The following is a 14,476-nucleotide window of genomic DNA, read 5'->3' as shown; positions in this document are numbered from 1 at the left end:
AATAAGTAAACTAATGATTAGTGGGAAATAAGATTAAGGAGAAAGCAGTGAAAGGTTACGATTAACAAAGGAGTTGTGTCCGCTTTTGAAGGGATAGGAACTCCCAAAAGACACCTCTCTAAGGAGTGATCGAGATATAATATAGAGGACCACAATGGAGAGGAAAATTGGGAACAGGAAAAGCCTGGAAGATTATAAATAGAGGTTTAATACATACAGCGAACAATTAGAGGAAGCAGGTCCAGATTTATTATATCAAGCAATCATTGGGGAGAAGAACATCCACAGGTTCAAACATCTACAGCAGTCCTCCAAATCAGGCAAAGATCGTGTGAACAGCAAATAGAACAAAAAGGATCAGACTTGAAGAAGTCATCTCAATATCATTATGGAATCATTCTCAAAGGGACATTGAACATCATAAGAAAGGAGACGATATTCAACAAACCAGTTGATAGATTGAATTATTCAGCAACAAGCATTCATTCAAAGGAGCAGCAATTAGCATCGAATAGGGAAACAGTATCAAATCAGATCTATCTATATGGCAGTAGCAGGCCAATTAGCAAGAATTAGGGCCGAACCGGAAAGGGGACATTACAGAGGACACCTTTTCCCCCTTAGGGCAGCTAGCATTGCTTCTTGTCTCTTGTTCCATTCTAGCATATCATTCCTGACAGTGAGTACATGGTGGACCTGCATTGCCAATTTTCTCCTCCAATCCTTGCCACCTAAGGTCAGGTAAGGGTTTGAAAAGCCCTTTCAGCTGCTATTACATGTCCATAACCTCCCTTCACAACAAGGTGGGAAAAGAGCGGGTTGGGTAGGGCAAAGTTTTCTCTTGAGCTCCAAGCATGTGAAGAAAAATTGATATGGCACAGCATTATTCTGAAATGGAGAGCTGCCTTTATCAACCTCCACCCTTTGGGCTTTGTGAAAAGCCAAGAAGCCCATATAAACTATAATATCTCCTTAACTCCTTGAAATACTCTAGAAACTTAAACCTCTCAAGTAGAGCCCTAGGGCTAGCATTCCATGCAACCGCATGGGTCACAATCAACTCCTCACCTGCATTAGTCTTTTGACCAAGGGGAACCTGAGATGCTTTCCACATTGCAACCAGGTCCTCTTGGGCAGGGAGAAATGAACTCTCCAACAGGACATTTGCAACCTATAGAAACAGATCCTTTTGCATGCTTTTAACAGCCAATTTGGAGAGGAAGCATCCACTATGCTGGAATTTGTCCTCTTAATTGTCTGCTCAAGCACCCATTTATCTTCTTCAAAATCCTCTTAATCAGCTCTAAATCAGACATCTCTACTGCCCCAAAAATCATTCTTGATCTCTTTGCCAAGGGTGGCCTGGCAAATAGAATTTTGTTCAATCCTGCAGTCTGCCGGGCAAATAGAATTTTGTCCAATCCTGCAGTCCTCTTGATAACTGAATCCATTGACAAGCAACACAAAAAAAAATCAGGGACAGATAGACACCTTACTCACCCTAGCTGCACTGTCACTGTCAAGGGTTAGGGGCAAATTCAAGGAGTAGATAAAACAGAAGACATTTTTGAATACAAGGTGATTCAAAAAGGAATTAATATATTTTATAATGATGGGCAGGTGTCAACCCCTACTCTGTCTTGCTTGTTAGTTTCGACAATTTTTTTTAAAGTCAAGTGGTATTTAGTCAATGAGGGTGCTTCTAATACAGGCCTTAATGACCTTTATCAACTGCTTGGAACTAACGTTGACAGCGAAGTTGCCTCTGAATTTATATGTAACATGCTTTTTGGAGACATGATTCCTGAATATATCAGGAATTAGATATATATATTTAGTTTGTTTTATATTAACTTATTTGCCACGGAGTGCCTACAATCTCTCCTCCTAACCAAGGCATGCTGCCATATGTTATTAACTAAACTATTGAGAAGAATATCTTTGAAATTGAGTTGATATTCCTGTATAGTTGTACCCTTCACACGTTTTTATTTAAAGTTGATTGTCAAGGGGGTCTGCTAAATACTCATTCATCCATATGATTTTTGCAGGTCCTTTGCATTCATTTCATCTTGTCTGACTTATTTGCCTAGTCAAAGAGATAAAAAAGTCGAAGGATGGATGTGATGCTATTTACTATGAATAGGCTTTGTAACTATCCCTTTGTATCATTTGCTAATAACAATCTTTAATAGGAATAAAGCAGCATATCATTAGTCATGGTGCAAAATGTTGCCAATGCAACAGACAAAAGTAATAGAAAATTCAAAATACTTCAAGAACCAGATTAAGATGTAATTGTTTTCAACCAATGATAAGGAGATAAGGGAGAGATAGCTTGTTTTTTAATGTTGCTCAACATTAAAGTGCGACAACCTATGTCACAGGGTTGGTTACATTCAAACCACAAATTAAGTTGGTTACATTTAAAATACTTCAAGAACCAGATTAAGATGTAATTTTTTTCAACCAATGATAAGAAGATAAGGGAGAGATAGCTTGTTTTTTAATGTTGCTCAACATTAAAGTGCGACAACCTATGTCACAGGGTTGGTTACATTCAAACCACAAATTTTGAAATCTGGCAAACTTAAATTAAAAAAGAAAATCGTTCCACTTTGCTCTAAACTTTGTATGGATAATGGGCTAAGGCTTTTTGGTAAAATATTTTAAAAATGCATTTTATATTTAGGTTTCTTATTATATTCTTGAAATAAAATGAAATGGGCTTCAGTGGTAGTTTGCAGGTGTTTAAATTATATTCACTGGTAGTCTGTGAGAGTCTGTTGACAGTCGGCAAGATTTTGTTGACAGTAAGATTGGAAGCAGGAGGCGCTGATTTTAGGGGAGGAATTGGAATTTACAAAATTCTAACCTTGGCCCCCTTATTGCTTGTAAAGGATAAGCTGTGTTAGGAAATTGAGGTGGCCATCAGAGGTAACATGACAATGGGTTTGCATTTGGATTGAGAGCAGCTAATTGCTATTTTAGCTCAGTATCCTCCACACTTAGATATGCAACAGCATTATACAACTTGGCAATGGCAGAATTGGCAGATTTTGCTTTTTGTTTAAGCTTGTCAATATAATTCTTCTTTTTCAATCAATAGAGCTGAGCTCGTAAATGTAAACAGCAGAAGCAGCCTCAGGATTATTTGGCTGCTTATCTTTGTCCTTTTTTTTAGTTTTTATTTTTTATTTTTTGTTTTTTAGGTTTTATTTTTGTTTCTATTTTGTGTTTATTTTGTTTTTGGGTTTGGCCACATTTTTTAATTACAAATCTAGGTTGCATGGGTACGGGGATACTTGGAGACGCCGGAGACTGGTACTGGTACTGGTACGGCTATTTTTTCAAAATAGGAGATGGGGTACTTGGAGACGCCAAATTTTTTTTTAAATACAATTTAATAAATAATAGAAAATCTGAAAATCTGATGACATTGAACTTTCAAAACAAGAATTAACATTAACTATGAAGTTTAGGATCAAAATCTTTTAAATGGCCATAAATCTTTTCAACCCTTGTCGTCCTCCACTTGACATTTTGAATGCTCAATCTGAATAAAAAATTAAATTTTAAAAGTTAAAACAAAAGATTATTAGATTTTTAATTTTTTTTCTTACTGCTCAATCTGGTAATACTACACATAGCTAATATTCTGGTAAAATTTCTGAACTCTGGTAAAATGGTTAACTTCATATACTTGAAAATAAAAAATATTATTATTGCATTTAAAAAAAAATTGCATTAAAAAAATTAAAATTGCATTCACAGTATATTAAGTTTTAATTGTGAATGTTCGATACATTCACATTCACAGTTTATATTTCACAGTACATAAACTTAATATACCGTGAATCGCATGTATATAACTATAAAGTAGATACTATAGTCTATATACTATAAACTAAAAACAAATTCACATTTCACAGTTCATATACTGTGAAAAATAAAAATGGACGTGTAAGCAAAAGCGGTGAAAAAATTAAAATTTAAAAGCTGAAATGGAATGCAAAATTTAAAAAACCTGTTGTCAGCTGCAAATCATGTCAAAGCCTCCTGCAAATCGTAAAACCAGTGTTCGCAACTTCGCGCGACACAACTTGGCTGCAACTCGTGTTTGCTCGTGCGACGCAACCCTTGTTCGCGTTGGGTTTTTTTTGACTTTTTGGCCGCCGTATGTGGTTGTGACGTCACGGTTTTAGGTTTTTTAAAATTTTATCACGCTTTTTTGATTTTTTTTTTTTTTTTTTTTGCGCAGAAATGCTAGGAGACGCCCTGCCAACTCCCACCCACGTCTCCTGTAACTGGAGACGTATCCACTGGCGCCTCCCACACGGGATACGCGAACCAATATCCGGTTCGGGTCTCCAGGGGTCCAGGGTATGTTTCCCTGCAACCTAGCAAATTTTTAATAATTTTAATAATGATTCAATTCAATATATAATTTTTGAAAACTATACTTTTTTAGTTTTTATTTTTTGGTGCTGAAGAGTATTTCCGTGACTCAACCTGGTGCCCATTTTGAGGCAAGCTGAGGCGAGACTAATCCCTTGGGGTGTGGGTAAGGGCCCATGCATTACACACACCGTATAAACACCGGGTTCGGAGAGTCGAACTTGAGACCGATGGGGAGCAAACCCACTGCCCAAGCCAACTCTCCTACCCATCGCAGGTTCTATACATTTTTAGTTTTATTATTTATATAGATTACAAATTTATTTAATAATGCTTATTTATTTTGACAAGTTTGTATATTAATATCTTATACTAAGAATAAGGTTGTAGATTTACATTATTCAAATTTTCTCACAATTTTTCTTTTTGATTTTTATCAGTTGATGAACTTGTTACAAATTTAATCTTTGCTGAAGTCAAACAGGAACATGAACCTTGTGACATAGGTGACAACCAAAGACAAAATAGAAAATAAAATAAAAAGAAAAAGAAATTTAATTTAAGTAAGTGACTATGCTGAGGCTGTGATGGGAGGCTTGGAAACTATATTATTCCTTTGCTTAGGGGATGCCGGTACAGTGTAGCAGGCTACTGATAAGAATTGCTGATATAGAAGATAATACTTTTTGAGAGTCAGTCAATGGATCCCAGATCAAGAAGAAAATGACTACAAGGTGATGATTATTCTGGTAGTTAGCTTCTTGCTTGTAATCAACTAGACTATTGTTCTGGTAGTTAGCTTCTTGCTTGTAATCAACTAGACTATTGTACATATCCTAGAGGTACATTTGGTCCTTCACTGTAGCCCTACTGATTTCATGTGAGGTAGACTAACTGAGGTAATTTTACATGCCCATTTTGAGGCAATTTGCAGCATCTGCTTGGCCTTGTTTTAGCAAACATGCATCCTCATTCTTGCTTCATGGCAAATAAAAACTTCTCAAACATGGTGTGAAGCTTATATTTCTACATGATTTGGAGAACTTTTTAAACATTGTTCATATGCTCTTCGTTATCTTATTGAAAATCAATATGTCGTCAAGATACATAACAAACAAATTTGTGGAGGGGCAGATTATATCCATCTTTATCCTCATGAATGTGGCAAGTTCATTTGTCAAGGTAAAGGGAACAAACATCCATTTAGACAAATCCTCTCTTGTTATGAAGATAAATCATAAAACGTCAAATGATTGAATGTCCACTTGATGTTAGTTTGATTTTTAGTCTATCTTTGTAAATTGGCTTCCATCACAAAAATGATCCAACATATGTTCCATTTTGAGGCATTACATACCAATTTGTTATAGAAATCTTGTTCAAGGCTTTACAGTCAATTGAGAAGTGCCAAGAGCCACCTTTCTTTGGCACTAGTGGATCGGGCAATCAGAAGGGAAAGCTCTAGGCTGTATATGCGCATTATGTATCAACTCCTGGATTCTTTGCTCGATCGCATCGTTCTCCAAAAGATAGCAATGATGTATAGGAGTGTTAGGGAAAGGTAAAACTGAGATGAATTCTATGAGATGCCCCAGCTAGCAAGAAATGGAACTCCAGTTGATTACATGAAAATATTATTTTATCATGTCAACATTTGACTTAGGGCATTCTTGGTTGATATGGGATGGTTGACTTAGAATTCAGTTGGCAGCTAGTAGTTTCCTCTGGAGGACAGGATGAAAAGTTACTTTTTAAGTAGATGTTTCTCTGCCCAGTCAGGGAAGTTACATGACACATAATTAGGAAAATATTGGATTTGAATTAGGGAATTTATGAAATACTTGATTTATTTCAGAAGGATGTGAGTTCACTGCCCTTTGGGGCACAAGCTAGGTGCTGTCTTTTCTTTTCTTTTCAGGCAAAGTTCTTCCATGAAACATAATTCTCAGTTCATGTAAATCTTTTGTCCTCTAGAGTAATATTAGATACATTTCTTTAAAAAATAAATAAATTGATTTATGGCATCCTTACTGAATCTTCCCAGTATTATGTTTCAACCTGATTGTCTTCACATGCAGCAACACTTTTATAGGATTGAACAAGATCAAATTTCATAATATATCTTATCATTAATTTATAATTTTTTTCCTGTGTATAGTTTCTCTTTTATCTATTTATATCACTTCATGCATTTTGTAATCCCCATCATAAAAGAGTGACTTGACTATGTTTCCTGTATTGATGATATACGAATGGCTAAAATGTAGTAAATTTGGAGGTGAAATAACAATCAACCAACTTCTGAACAGAGATTTTTGTCCTTTGGGTCTTAAACTTCATAAAATTCAGTTACTGTGGAAATCCAGGGTTCATGTTGCCATCAACTTTGTGTAAATGGCTAACCAGCTATCATATCTAGTACATTATTTTTTATCCAAATAATTATGTGTATAGGTAAGGTTTTGCTGCAGAAATGCTATAGACTTTGAGTTGTAGAATGATTTCTTCCTGGTTGGTAATTACATGCTTTTTTTTCAGGAAATAATAAACATTAGTGGTCAATTTTTTTAACACTTGAATCATAACAGTTGGGGATTTACATTGCCAGCTTTGGTTTCCATTTTCATGTAAGTTTGTTTTGTGGATAGGTTTGCTTCTTGTTCTTTCACCATCCTACCATAGTTTTCTACTCTTAAATGATGATGCTTGCAATGTAGCAACTACTAAGCCATTATGAAATTTTAACTAATTTGGCTGATCAATTGCATTTTTTTGGTGAAGAATTTTAATAGTCTACTGTTTTCATTTGGTTCTACTTCTTATTTCAACTACAAATGATTTGTTACCATCTTATCAACTACAAATGATTTTTTTGCTGACATCATTTTTGGAGATGTCAAGTTCATGTTCAGATAAGCAATGTATTCATATTGGGCTGTAGGACACGAATTTTAATAGTCTACTGTTTTCATTTGGTTCTGCTTCTTATTTCAACTACAAATGATTTGTTACCATCTTATCAACTACAAATGATTTGTTTGCTGACATCATTTTTGGAGATGTCAAGTTCACGTTCAGATAAGCAATGTATTCATATTGGGCTGTAGGACACAAATTTTAATAGTCTACTGATTTCATTTGGTTCTGCTTCTTATTTCAACTACAAATGATTTGTTACCATCTTATCAACTACAAATGATTTGTTTGCTGACATCATTTTTGGAGATGTCAAGTTCACGTTCAGATAAGCAATGTATTCATATTGGGCTGTAGGACACTTTTGAGTCTTCAAATGAAAACTTGGTTATATTGTGGCTTTGAATTGTTTGCTGTCTTAAGGACAGATATTGTTTTGATCTGCCCAAATGTTGGTCAATTTAAATGTCTGTTCAAGAAAACTTTTGGGCAACTGTGAACTTATGAATGTTGATAATGGCCTCTAACTATTTTTGTGTTATGTAACCTGAAATCCAGGTTGTGAATTGTTGATCATTGCATTGATGTTTAATCCTGTTTATTTATACAGTGCATTGAGCAATTTTAAGGTGTAAGCATTGTTGGGAGTCTCTGTGTTATTGCTATTTTAGCAAGAAGTTGAAGTATGTGACATGAAACTAACATTGGGTTATCATCTTTTGTCTTCTGTTTTGCAGAAATTTTTCCTTTGTGGGAGACTGATATTTGGACCTGATGTTCGGTCTTTGGTTGTCACGGTGTTCCTAATTGTTGTTCCTGTAGTAATATTTTGCGAATTTGTTGCCAGGAATCTTTTACACCGATTTTCAGGATATAATAGTGGATATGCAATTCTAGTGGTGACAATTGTATACACATTTTATGTTAGTTTCTGGCATCCTCTATCTTGCTCTAATTGTTTTTAACTGTTATACAAACTCTTTTTTCACGTGTATTCTTGTGATCTGTTGTTTTTTAAGATTGCTATTCCTGTGATTTTGATTTGGCAGTTGTGTAGTAGTACTGCAACCTTCAGGTCATTTTGAATATTATTTTAATTGTTCCCATTTTGTCTATATTTGGCACTAAGATGGTATTTACCATGTAGTTGACATTCTTTGAGACGTTGTGGTAGGTCTATACTTTTTCACTTCCAATGGATATCATCATCTTTTATGTTAGTACTCTATGGCCATTAATTTTGATTGGTGGAGATAGAAATGAGTCTGCTGAGACTTAGAAGGAATCTAAATGCAGAGGGGGTTATTGCTATAAAATCTATTTCAAAAATTAAATTTACTCATTGTATAAAGGAGGTGCTGTCAAATTGCCAGATTGCTAATGCATTGATTCCATTACTAATTATAGCTTAAATTGCATATGAGAGAGAGGGAGAGATCCCTATCAAATACCCATTTGATATAGCTGTAAATAAACTAAAAATTGAGCAATTAACTTCCTTACAAATGCTAAGTGTATTTTTAGTACAATTGAGGATAAAACTTTGAACTGGATGTGGTGGCTATTTACTGCCCTGGTGGTATGTGCACACCTACAATTCATAAACAATTAGTGCAGCTCATTTAGCTAACTATGCACAATTATAAACATGCTTATTATGATATTGCCAATACTCGTCCATTCTCTTATTTCCCAGATTGATTGACAGTGGTATGGTAGCTATATAGTCCTTTAAGGTTGCAAAGTCCATTTCAATTATCAAATGTTGATAATTGACTGTACAGAGGTTTTTACTTCATTCTATGATGTTGTTCTGGTTTACAGGTTTTAATCCTGTGTGATTTATCTGTTCCTTTGGTTCAAAATGCTGTTGTTATTATTATTACACTCACAAACACACACACACACACACACACACACATTGCTGCTGTGTGGTTGCACCACTCTCTTTAATGGCAGCTTAGCTGATTTGGGCCAAGCTACAGTTTCTATCACTCTTCTACTCCATGCCTATGTACGTGCTCCCCTGTTGCAATAGTCATCACCTCCTGGACTGATTTTCTCATGTTGTATGCACTACAACTGCACTCAATACACTCTATCGTTGTACAGATCTGCAGTGCCTCTCTAATGCACTAAGGCTGCTATCTTTGTTCGTCATACTGCTTCCGCATGCAATAGATCTGCATTTAATGGATTCCTTTTCACAGGTTTAGTGCTGAACTTTTCAAGAAATTAAATTAGACTTCAAATAATCTGATAAGATAAAACAAATACAAAAAAACACAAATCAGCTGCAAGCTTTGGAATGATATTTTTGTTTTCTTCTATACTCATAGGTCCTTCATGCTTTTACCAAATTGATAGACACAGTTGCAGGCAAGTATGAGGGGATAATTTATTGAAACATCACAAAGATTTATACAATTGGAATAGGTTAATATATGATCCTGTTTTCTAGGATTCATTCCCTCAACATAGCTTTTATCATCCTAACAATATTCAACATTTTTTTGTCGCTACATGAGTGCTTGTTGCAATGAACAAACAACTTGTTTATGTAAAATTTGACTGCTAACTAATAATAGTCATTAACTATAAGTTTAAATTATCAATTAAACCTATTTATTATCTAAATATAAATACACCCAGTATATTGTAACCTGTACACTATGGTGTAATAACACAAATACCTAACAAGGGATACTTTTCCTCATAAATGAATACTACGGTTTAATCATGTGTTGAGGATATTCCGATATGGTCATAAAATGTGATGGACTTGCTAACTGTGGAAAAGCTTGTAGGAAAAACTAATGGTACTTTGTGCGAGTTGAATGTTTTTTTAATTGCTTAGATGCTACCATGCTCATAATGTTTGAATATTCATTATGTGTTTAATATGAATTTTCATAAGCTTTAATGCACATTTTAGTATTGTGCTTACTGGAAGAAAATGTTAAGAGACATCATTATTAAATTGCTTATTGCATTTTAACTAACCTCATTGATCTTGCACACTGTTGGTACGTGGCGATTGATCATGCTGAAATTTTGGTGACTTTTTTAACCGCATTTTCTCCCTACATCAGTTAGTGTTGATATGTGAGTGCGGGAGGTTGCAAGGGGTCAAGGAGGGGGGTGCCCCCCTTGCGGGGTCCAGGAGGGATGGACCCCCTGGTGGGGGGTTTAGGGGCCATGTGCCCCAGCGGGGGATTTTCGGGGGCAGCACCCCCAAAGCCACATGTTATGTATAATTTGTCATTGTAAGTCCTGACCGTTTATCATTAGGTCATAGATCTAACGGTGGATATTTTGTGCGCTTTGTTTGCCCTAGAAGGCAACCTTATTTTATGTGGGAATTATGTTACCGTTGGATATCATGTTTTGTAATTTGCTCTTTGTTAGATAATAGAAAAAGAATTGGACAACTGTTTCTTTGGTGGATGTAGCCCACTTTGGGTGAACCACGTTAAATCTCTATGTTATTGTGATTTGCTATTTTTGCCTCTATTTTCTGCGTTATATATAATATTGTTTATTGCTCTAGTTTGTCTTTAAAATCCTAACAACTAGTATCAGAGCCGTGGATTTTTTTAGTAATTTGGCAGGATTTTTTCAGATTCGAGTGGGAGCAATGGCAGAAGAAGGCAATCTTAAGGTTGAGAAGTTTGGCATTCAAAACTATTAGCCATGGAATATGCAAATGGAAGATTATCTATATTAGAAGGATTTTTATTTATTGTTGGGTTGAATAGCAAAGAAGCCAGATACTACGACAGATTCACAATGGGAGCTTCTTGATAGAAAGGGACTAGGAACAATATGATTGTGCCTAACATCGTCGATAGCTTTCAAAATAGCAAAAGAAACAACAACGGTGGGTCTGATGTCAGCACTAGACAAATTTATGAGAAACCCTCGACCTCTAATAAGGTATTTCTTATGAAACGTTTATTTAATATGAAGATGCTTGAAGGTGGGTCTATTATTGTCATTTGAATGAGTTTAACATGGTCACTAGTTAGCTAAGTTTTGTAAAAGTAACTTTTGAAGATGAGGTTAGGGCTCTCTTGATTTTGTGCTCATTGCCAGAAAGCTGGAATAGTTTGGTCATGGTTGTAAGCAATTCTGTCTTTGGTTCAAACACTTCAAAGTTTGATGATGTTGTTGGTGTTATCCTAAGCGAGGAAATGCGACGAAAAAGCACAGTGGAGACATCAGGTAATTCTTTGACTATCAGAGGGAAAGAGGAAAGAGCCTAGCAAATTGTGGGAAATCTAGGAAAGGCAGATCCAAATCTAGGGCAAGGTTGGAGTGTTGGCATTGTGGGAAGAAAGGACACCTGAAGAAAGATTATTGGTCTTAAAAGGGAAAACAAGGGGATGGACAACAAGAAAATAATAAGGAAGCAAATGTAGTAGGTGATGTGTTTCAAGATGATTTGATTTTTTCTTTAGATAATATTACTGATTCTTGGGTGTTAGATTCGGGGGCTTTATTTCATACCACATCCCATAAGAAATATTTTATTAGACTATGTTCATGGTGATTTTGGAGGTTTATTTGGGTGATGATGAACCATGCAATTTTTTTGGAAAAGGCAACATATAGATAAAATTACCAAATGGAAATCGATGGCTATTGAAAGAGGTAAGACATGTTCTTGATTTGAGAAGAAACCTGATTTCAGTAGGACAACTGGGAAGTGAAGGTTGCACAGTTACATTTACAGACAATTTGTGGAAGGTTACTAAAGGCTCATTGATAATAGAAAAAGAGGAAAAGGTAGGTACATTGTATTTATGTGTTGGTAATTCTGATCATTCTACTTCCTAGCTTCCACAGGAATAGATGCAACTTTATGGCACAATAAGCTTGGGCCCATGACTAAGAAGGGGATGAAGATTCTCCATTCTAGAAATGTATTGTCAGGTTTGAAACAAGTTGATTTGGATTTCTGTGAAAATTGTGTTTATGGAATACAAAAGAGAGTCAAATTTCTCGAAGTTGGGAAGGAAAAGAAGAGTGAAAATTTAGAGCTTGTGCATTCAGATGTATGGGGACTAGCTCAGGTATTATCTCTTGGTGGCTCTTATTATTATGGGACTTTTATTGATGATGCAATTAGAAAAACTTGGGTTTATTTCATTCATAGAAAAATTGATGTATTTGATACTTTGAAGAAATGGAAAGCTTTGGTTGAGAATGAGACAAGAATCAAGTTGAAGTGTCTCAGATCAAATAATGGAGGTGAATACTGTAGCAAAGAGTTTGATAGTTACTGTTCATACCATGGTATTCGTAGACAAAAAACAGTTCCAGGAACATCACAAGAAAATGGAAATTGTGTGTTTGAAAGGATGAACAAAACAATCATGGAGTGTGCGTGCAAGAAGTATGAGATTGCATGCAGGATTGCCATTATTATTTTGGGCAGATGTTGTGGATATTGCTGTTTACTTAATAAACAAAGGGCCTTCAAGTTACTTAGATGGTGGTATTCCATAGGAGGCATGGACAGTTTAAAAGGTAAACTACTCATTTTTGAAATCTTTTGGTTGTGAAGCATTTGCCTGTTTTGACATAGAAAATTAGAACAAAAGTTGAGGCAAAATTCAAGAAGTGTATTTTTGTTGTATATGGAGTTAATGATTTTGGTTATCGTTTATGGGACTATGAAATCACAAAATCATAGGAGTAGAGATGTCATCTTCAATGAGAAGGTCATGTATAAAGATTAGTTTTAGGGAAAGAAATTGGAAAAGGAAAACACATAATACATATTGCTTAATGAGATTCCAAAAAATATGCTACCATCAGTGCTAGAAAATATGGAGCAACCAAAACAACAATAGGTACTTCAAACTCCTACAAGAAGATCTACTAGGATAAGTAGACCCCCTGATCATTACTCTCCCTCATTATATTATGTATTATTGATTGATTTTGATGAACCATAAAGTTATGTAGAAGCAATGCAAGTTGAAACCATAAAGAAGTGGGAGCAAGGAATGAAAAAGGAGATGGACTCTTTGATACAAAACCAGACTTGGGACTTGGTTGAATTGCTTGAAGGTAAAAGAGCATTGCTAGACAAATGGGTTTATAGGCTAAAGGAAGAAAATGGAGTTAAGAAAAGATATAAGGCTAGACTTGTGGTAAAAAGTTTTGCATAGAAAAAGGGTATTGATTTTGATGAAATATTTTCTCCTGTTGTTAAGATGACTTCAATTTGAACTATTCTAAATCTCGTGGCTATAATAGACTTGCATCTTGAATTTCCTGAAGGTAAAAGAGCATTGCCAAACAAATGGATTTATAGGCTAAAGGAAGAACATGGAGTCAAGAAAAAATATAAGGCTAGACTTGTGATAAAAGGTTTTGCATAGAAAAAGGGTATTGATTTTGATGAAATATTTTCTCCTGTTGTTAAGATGGTTTCAGTTCGAATTATTCTAAGTCTCATGGCTATAGAAGACTTGCATCTCGAAGAATTAGATGTAAAGACAACTTTTCTCCATGGAGATTCAGAGGAAGAGATTTATATGCAGCAATCACAGGGATATGAGGTCAAAGGTAAGGAGGACTTAGTGTGCAGGTTGAAGAAAAGCTTGTATGGCTTAAAGCAAGCATCTCGACAATTGTATTTGAAATCTGATAGTTTTGTGGCTAAACAAGGTTACAATAGATGTCATTTTGATCATTGTGTTTATTTTAAGATATTGGGTAATGTTAGCTATCTCATCTTGTTATCATATGTTGATGACATGCTTGTTGTTGGATCAAATATGCAACATATAAATGAGCATAAGCAGAAATTAGCAAAACCATTTGCTATGAAGGATTTAGATGTAGCAAAACAAATCCTTGGTATGAGAATAACTAGAGACAGGAAAAATCTTGGCCTACTAATGGGCATGTCTAGGTTGATTTGGATCCCAAGGTGAAGTTTGGTGATGAATGGTTGAAGCTTGAAACAAGTTGGGTGAAAGTCAACTTTGATGGGGCCTTGAAAGGAAATCTGAGATCCTTAGGAGCATGGTTTGTGGCAAGAGACTGGGACGACAATGTGCTAGCCTTTGGTACTAAAAGGTTGAAGGAGGGCATGAATAATGAAGCCCAAATCCAAGTGGCACTGCTAGCAATCAGGATGGCCAAG

The 14,476-nt window shown here is 35.4% G+C and overlaps 1 protein-coding gene across 10 annotated transcripts in view; it reads left to right on the top strand.

The window, feature by feature from the left end:
* Positions 1 to 14,476, top strand: part of LOC131044878 (protein S-acyltransferase 8) — an 85,250-nt gene that overhangs the window by 5,619 nt on the left and 65,155 nt on the right. For 8 of the 10 annotated variants that reach the window (XR_009105722.2, XR_009105724.2, XM_057978343.2 and 5 more), the window contains exon 2: positions 8,052 to 8,237. The exons of 1 other annotated variant lie outside the window; for it this stretch is intronic. Coding sequence is in view for 6 of the 9 variants with exons in the window: in XM_057978343.2 (XP_057834326.1) it covers positions 8,052 to 8,237 (186 nt within the window). In the remaining 3 variants the exon portion in view is untranslated. Of the gene's footprint in view, positions 1 to 4,932; positions 5,133 to 8,051; positions 8,238 to 14,476 lie in introns of those variants that run through there. One more of the 10 variants, XM_057978349.2, reaches the window with a different exon arrangement.

The sequence above is a fragment of the Cryptomeria japonica genome, chromosome 1, assembly GCF_030272615.1.
Source record: "Cryptomeria japonica chromosome 1, Sugi_1.0, whole genome shotgun sequence".
Classification (NCBI taxonomy): Eukaryota; Viridiplantae; Streptophyta; class Pinopsida; order Cupressales; family Cupressaceae; genus Cryptomeria; species Cryptomeria japonica.
The sequence above is the reverse complement of the archived record's forward strand: the minus strand, read 5'-3'. Positions and strand labels throughout refer to the sequence as shown.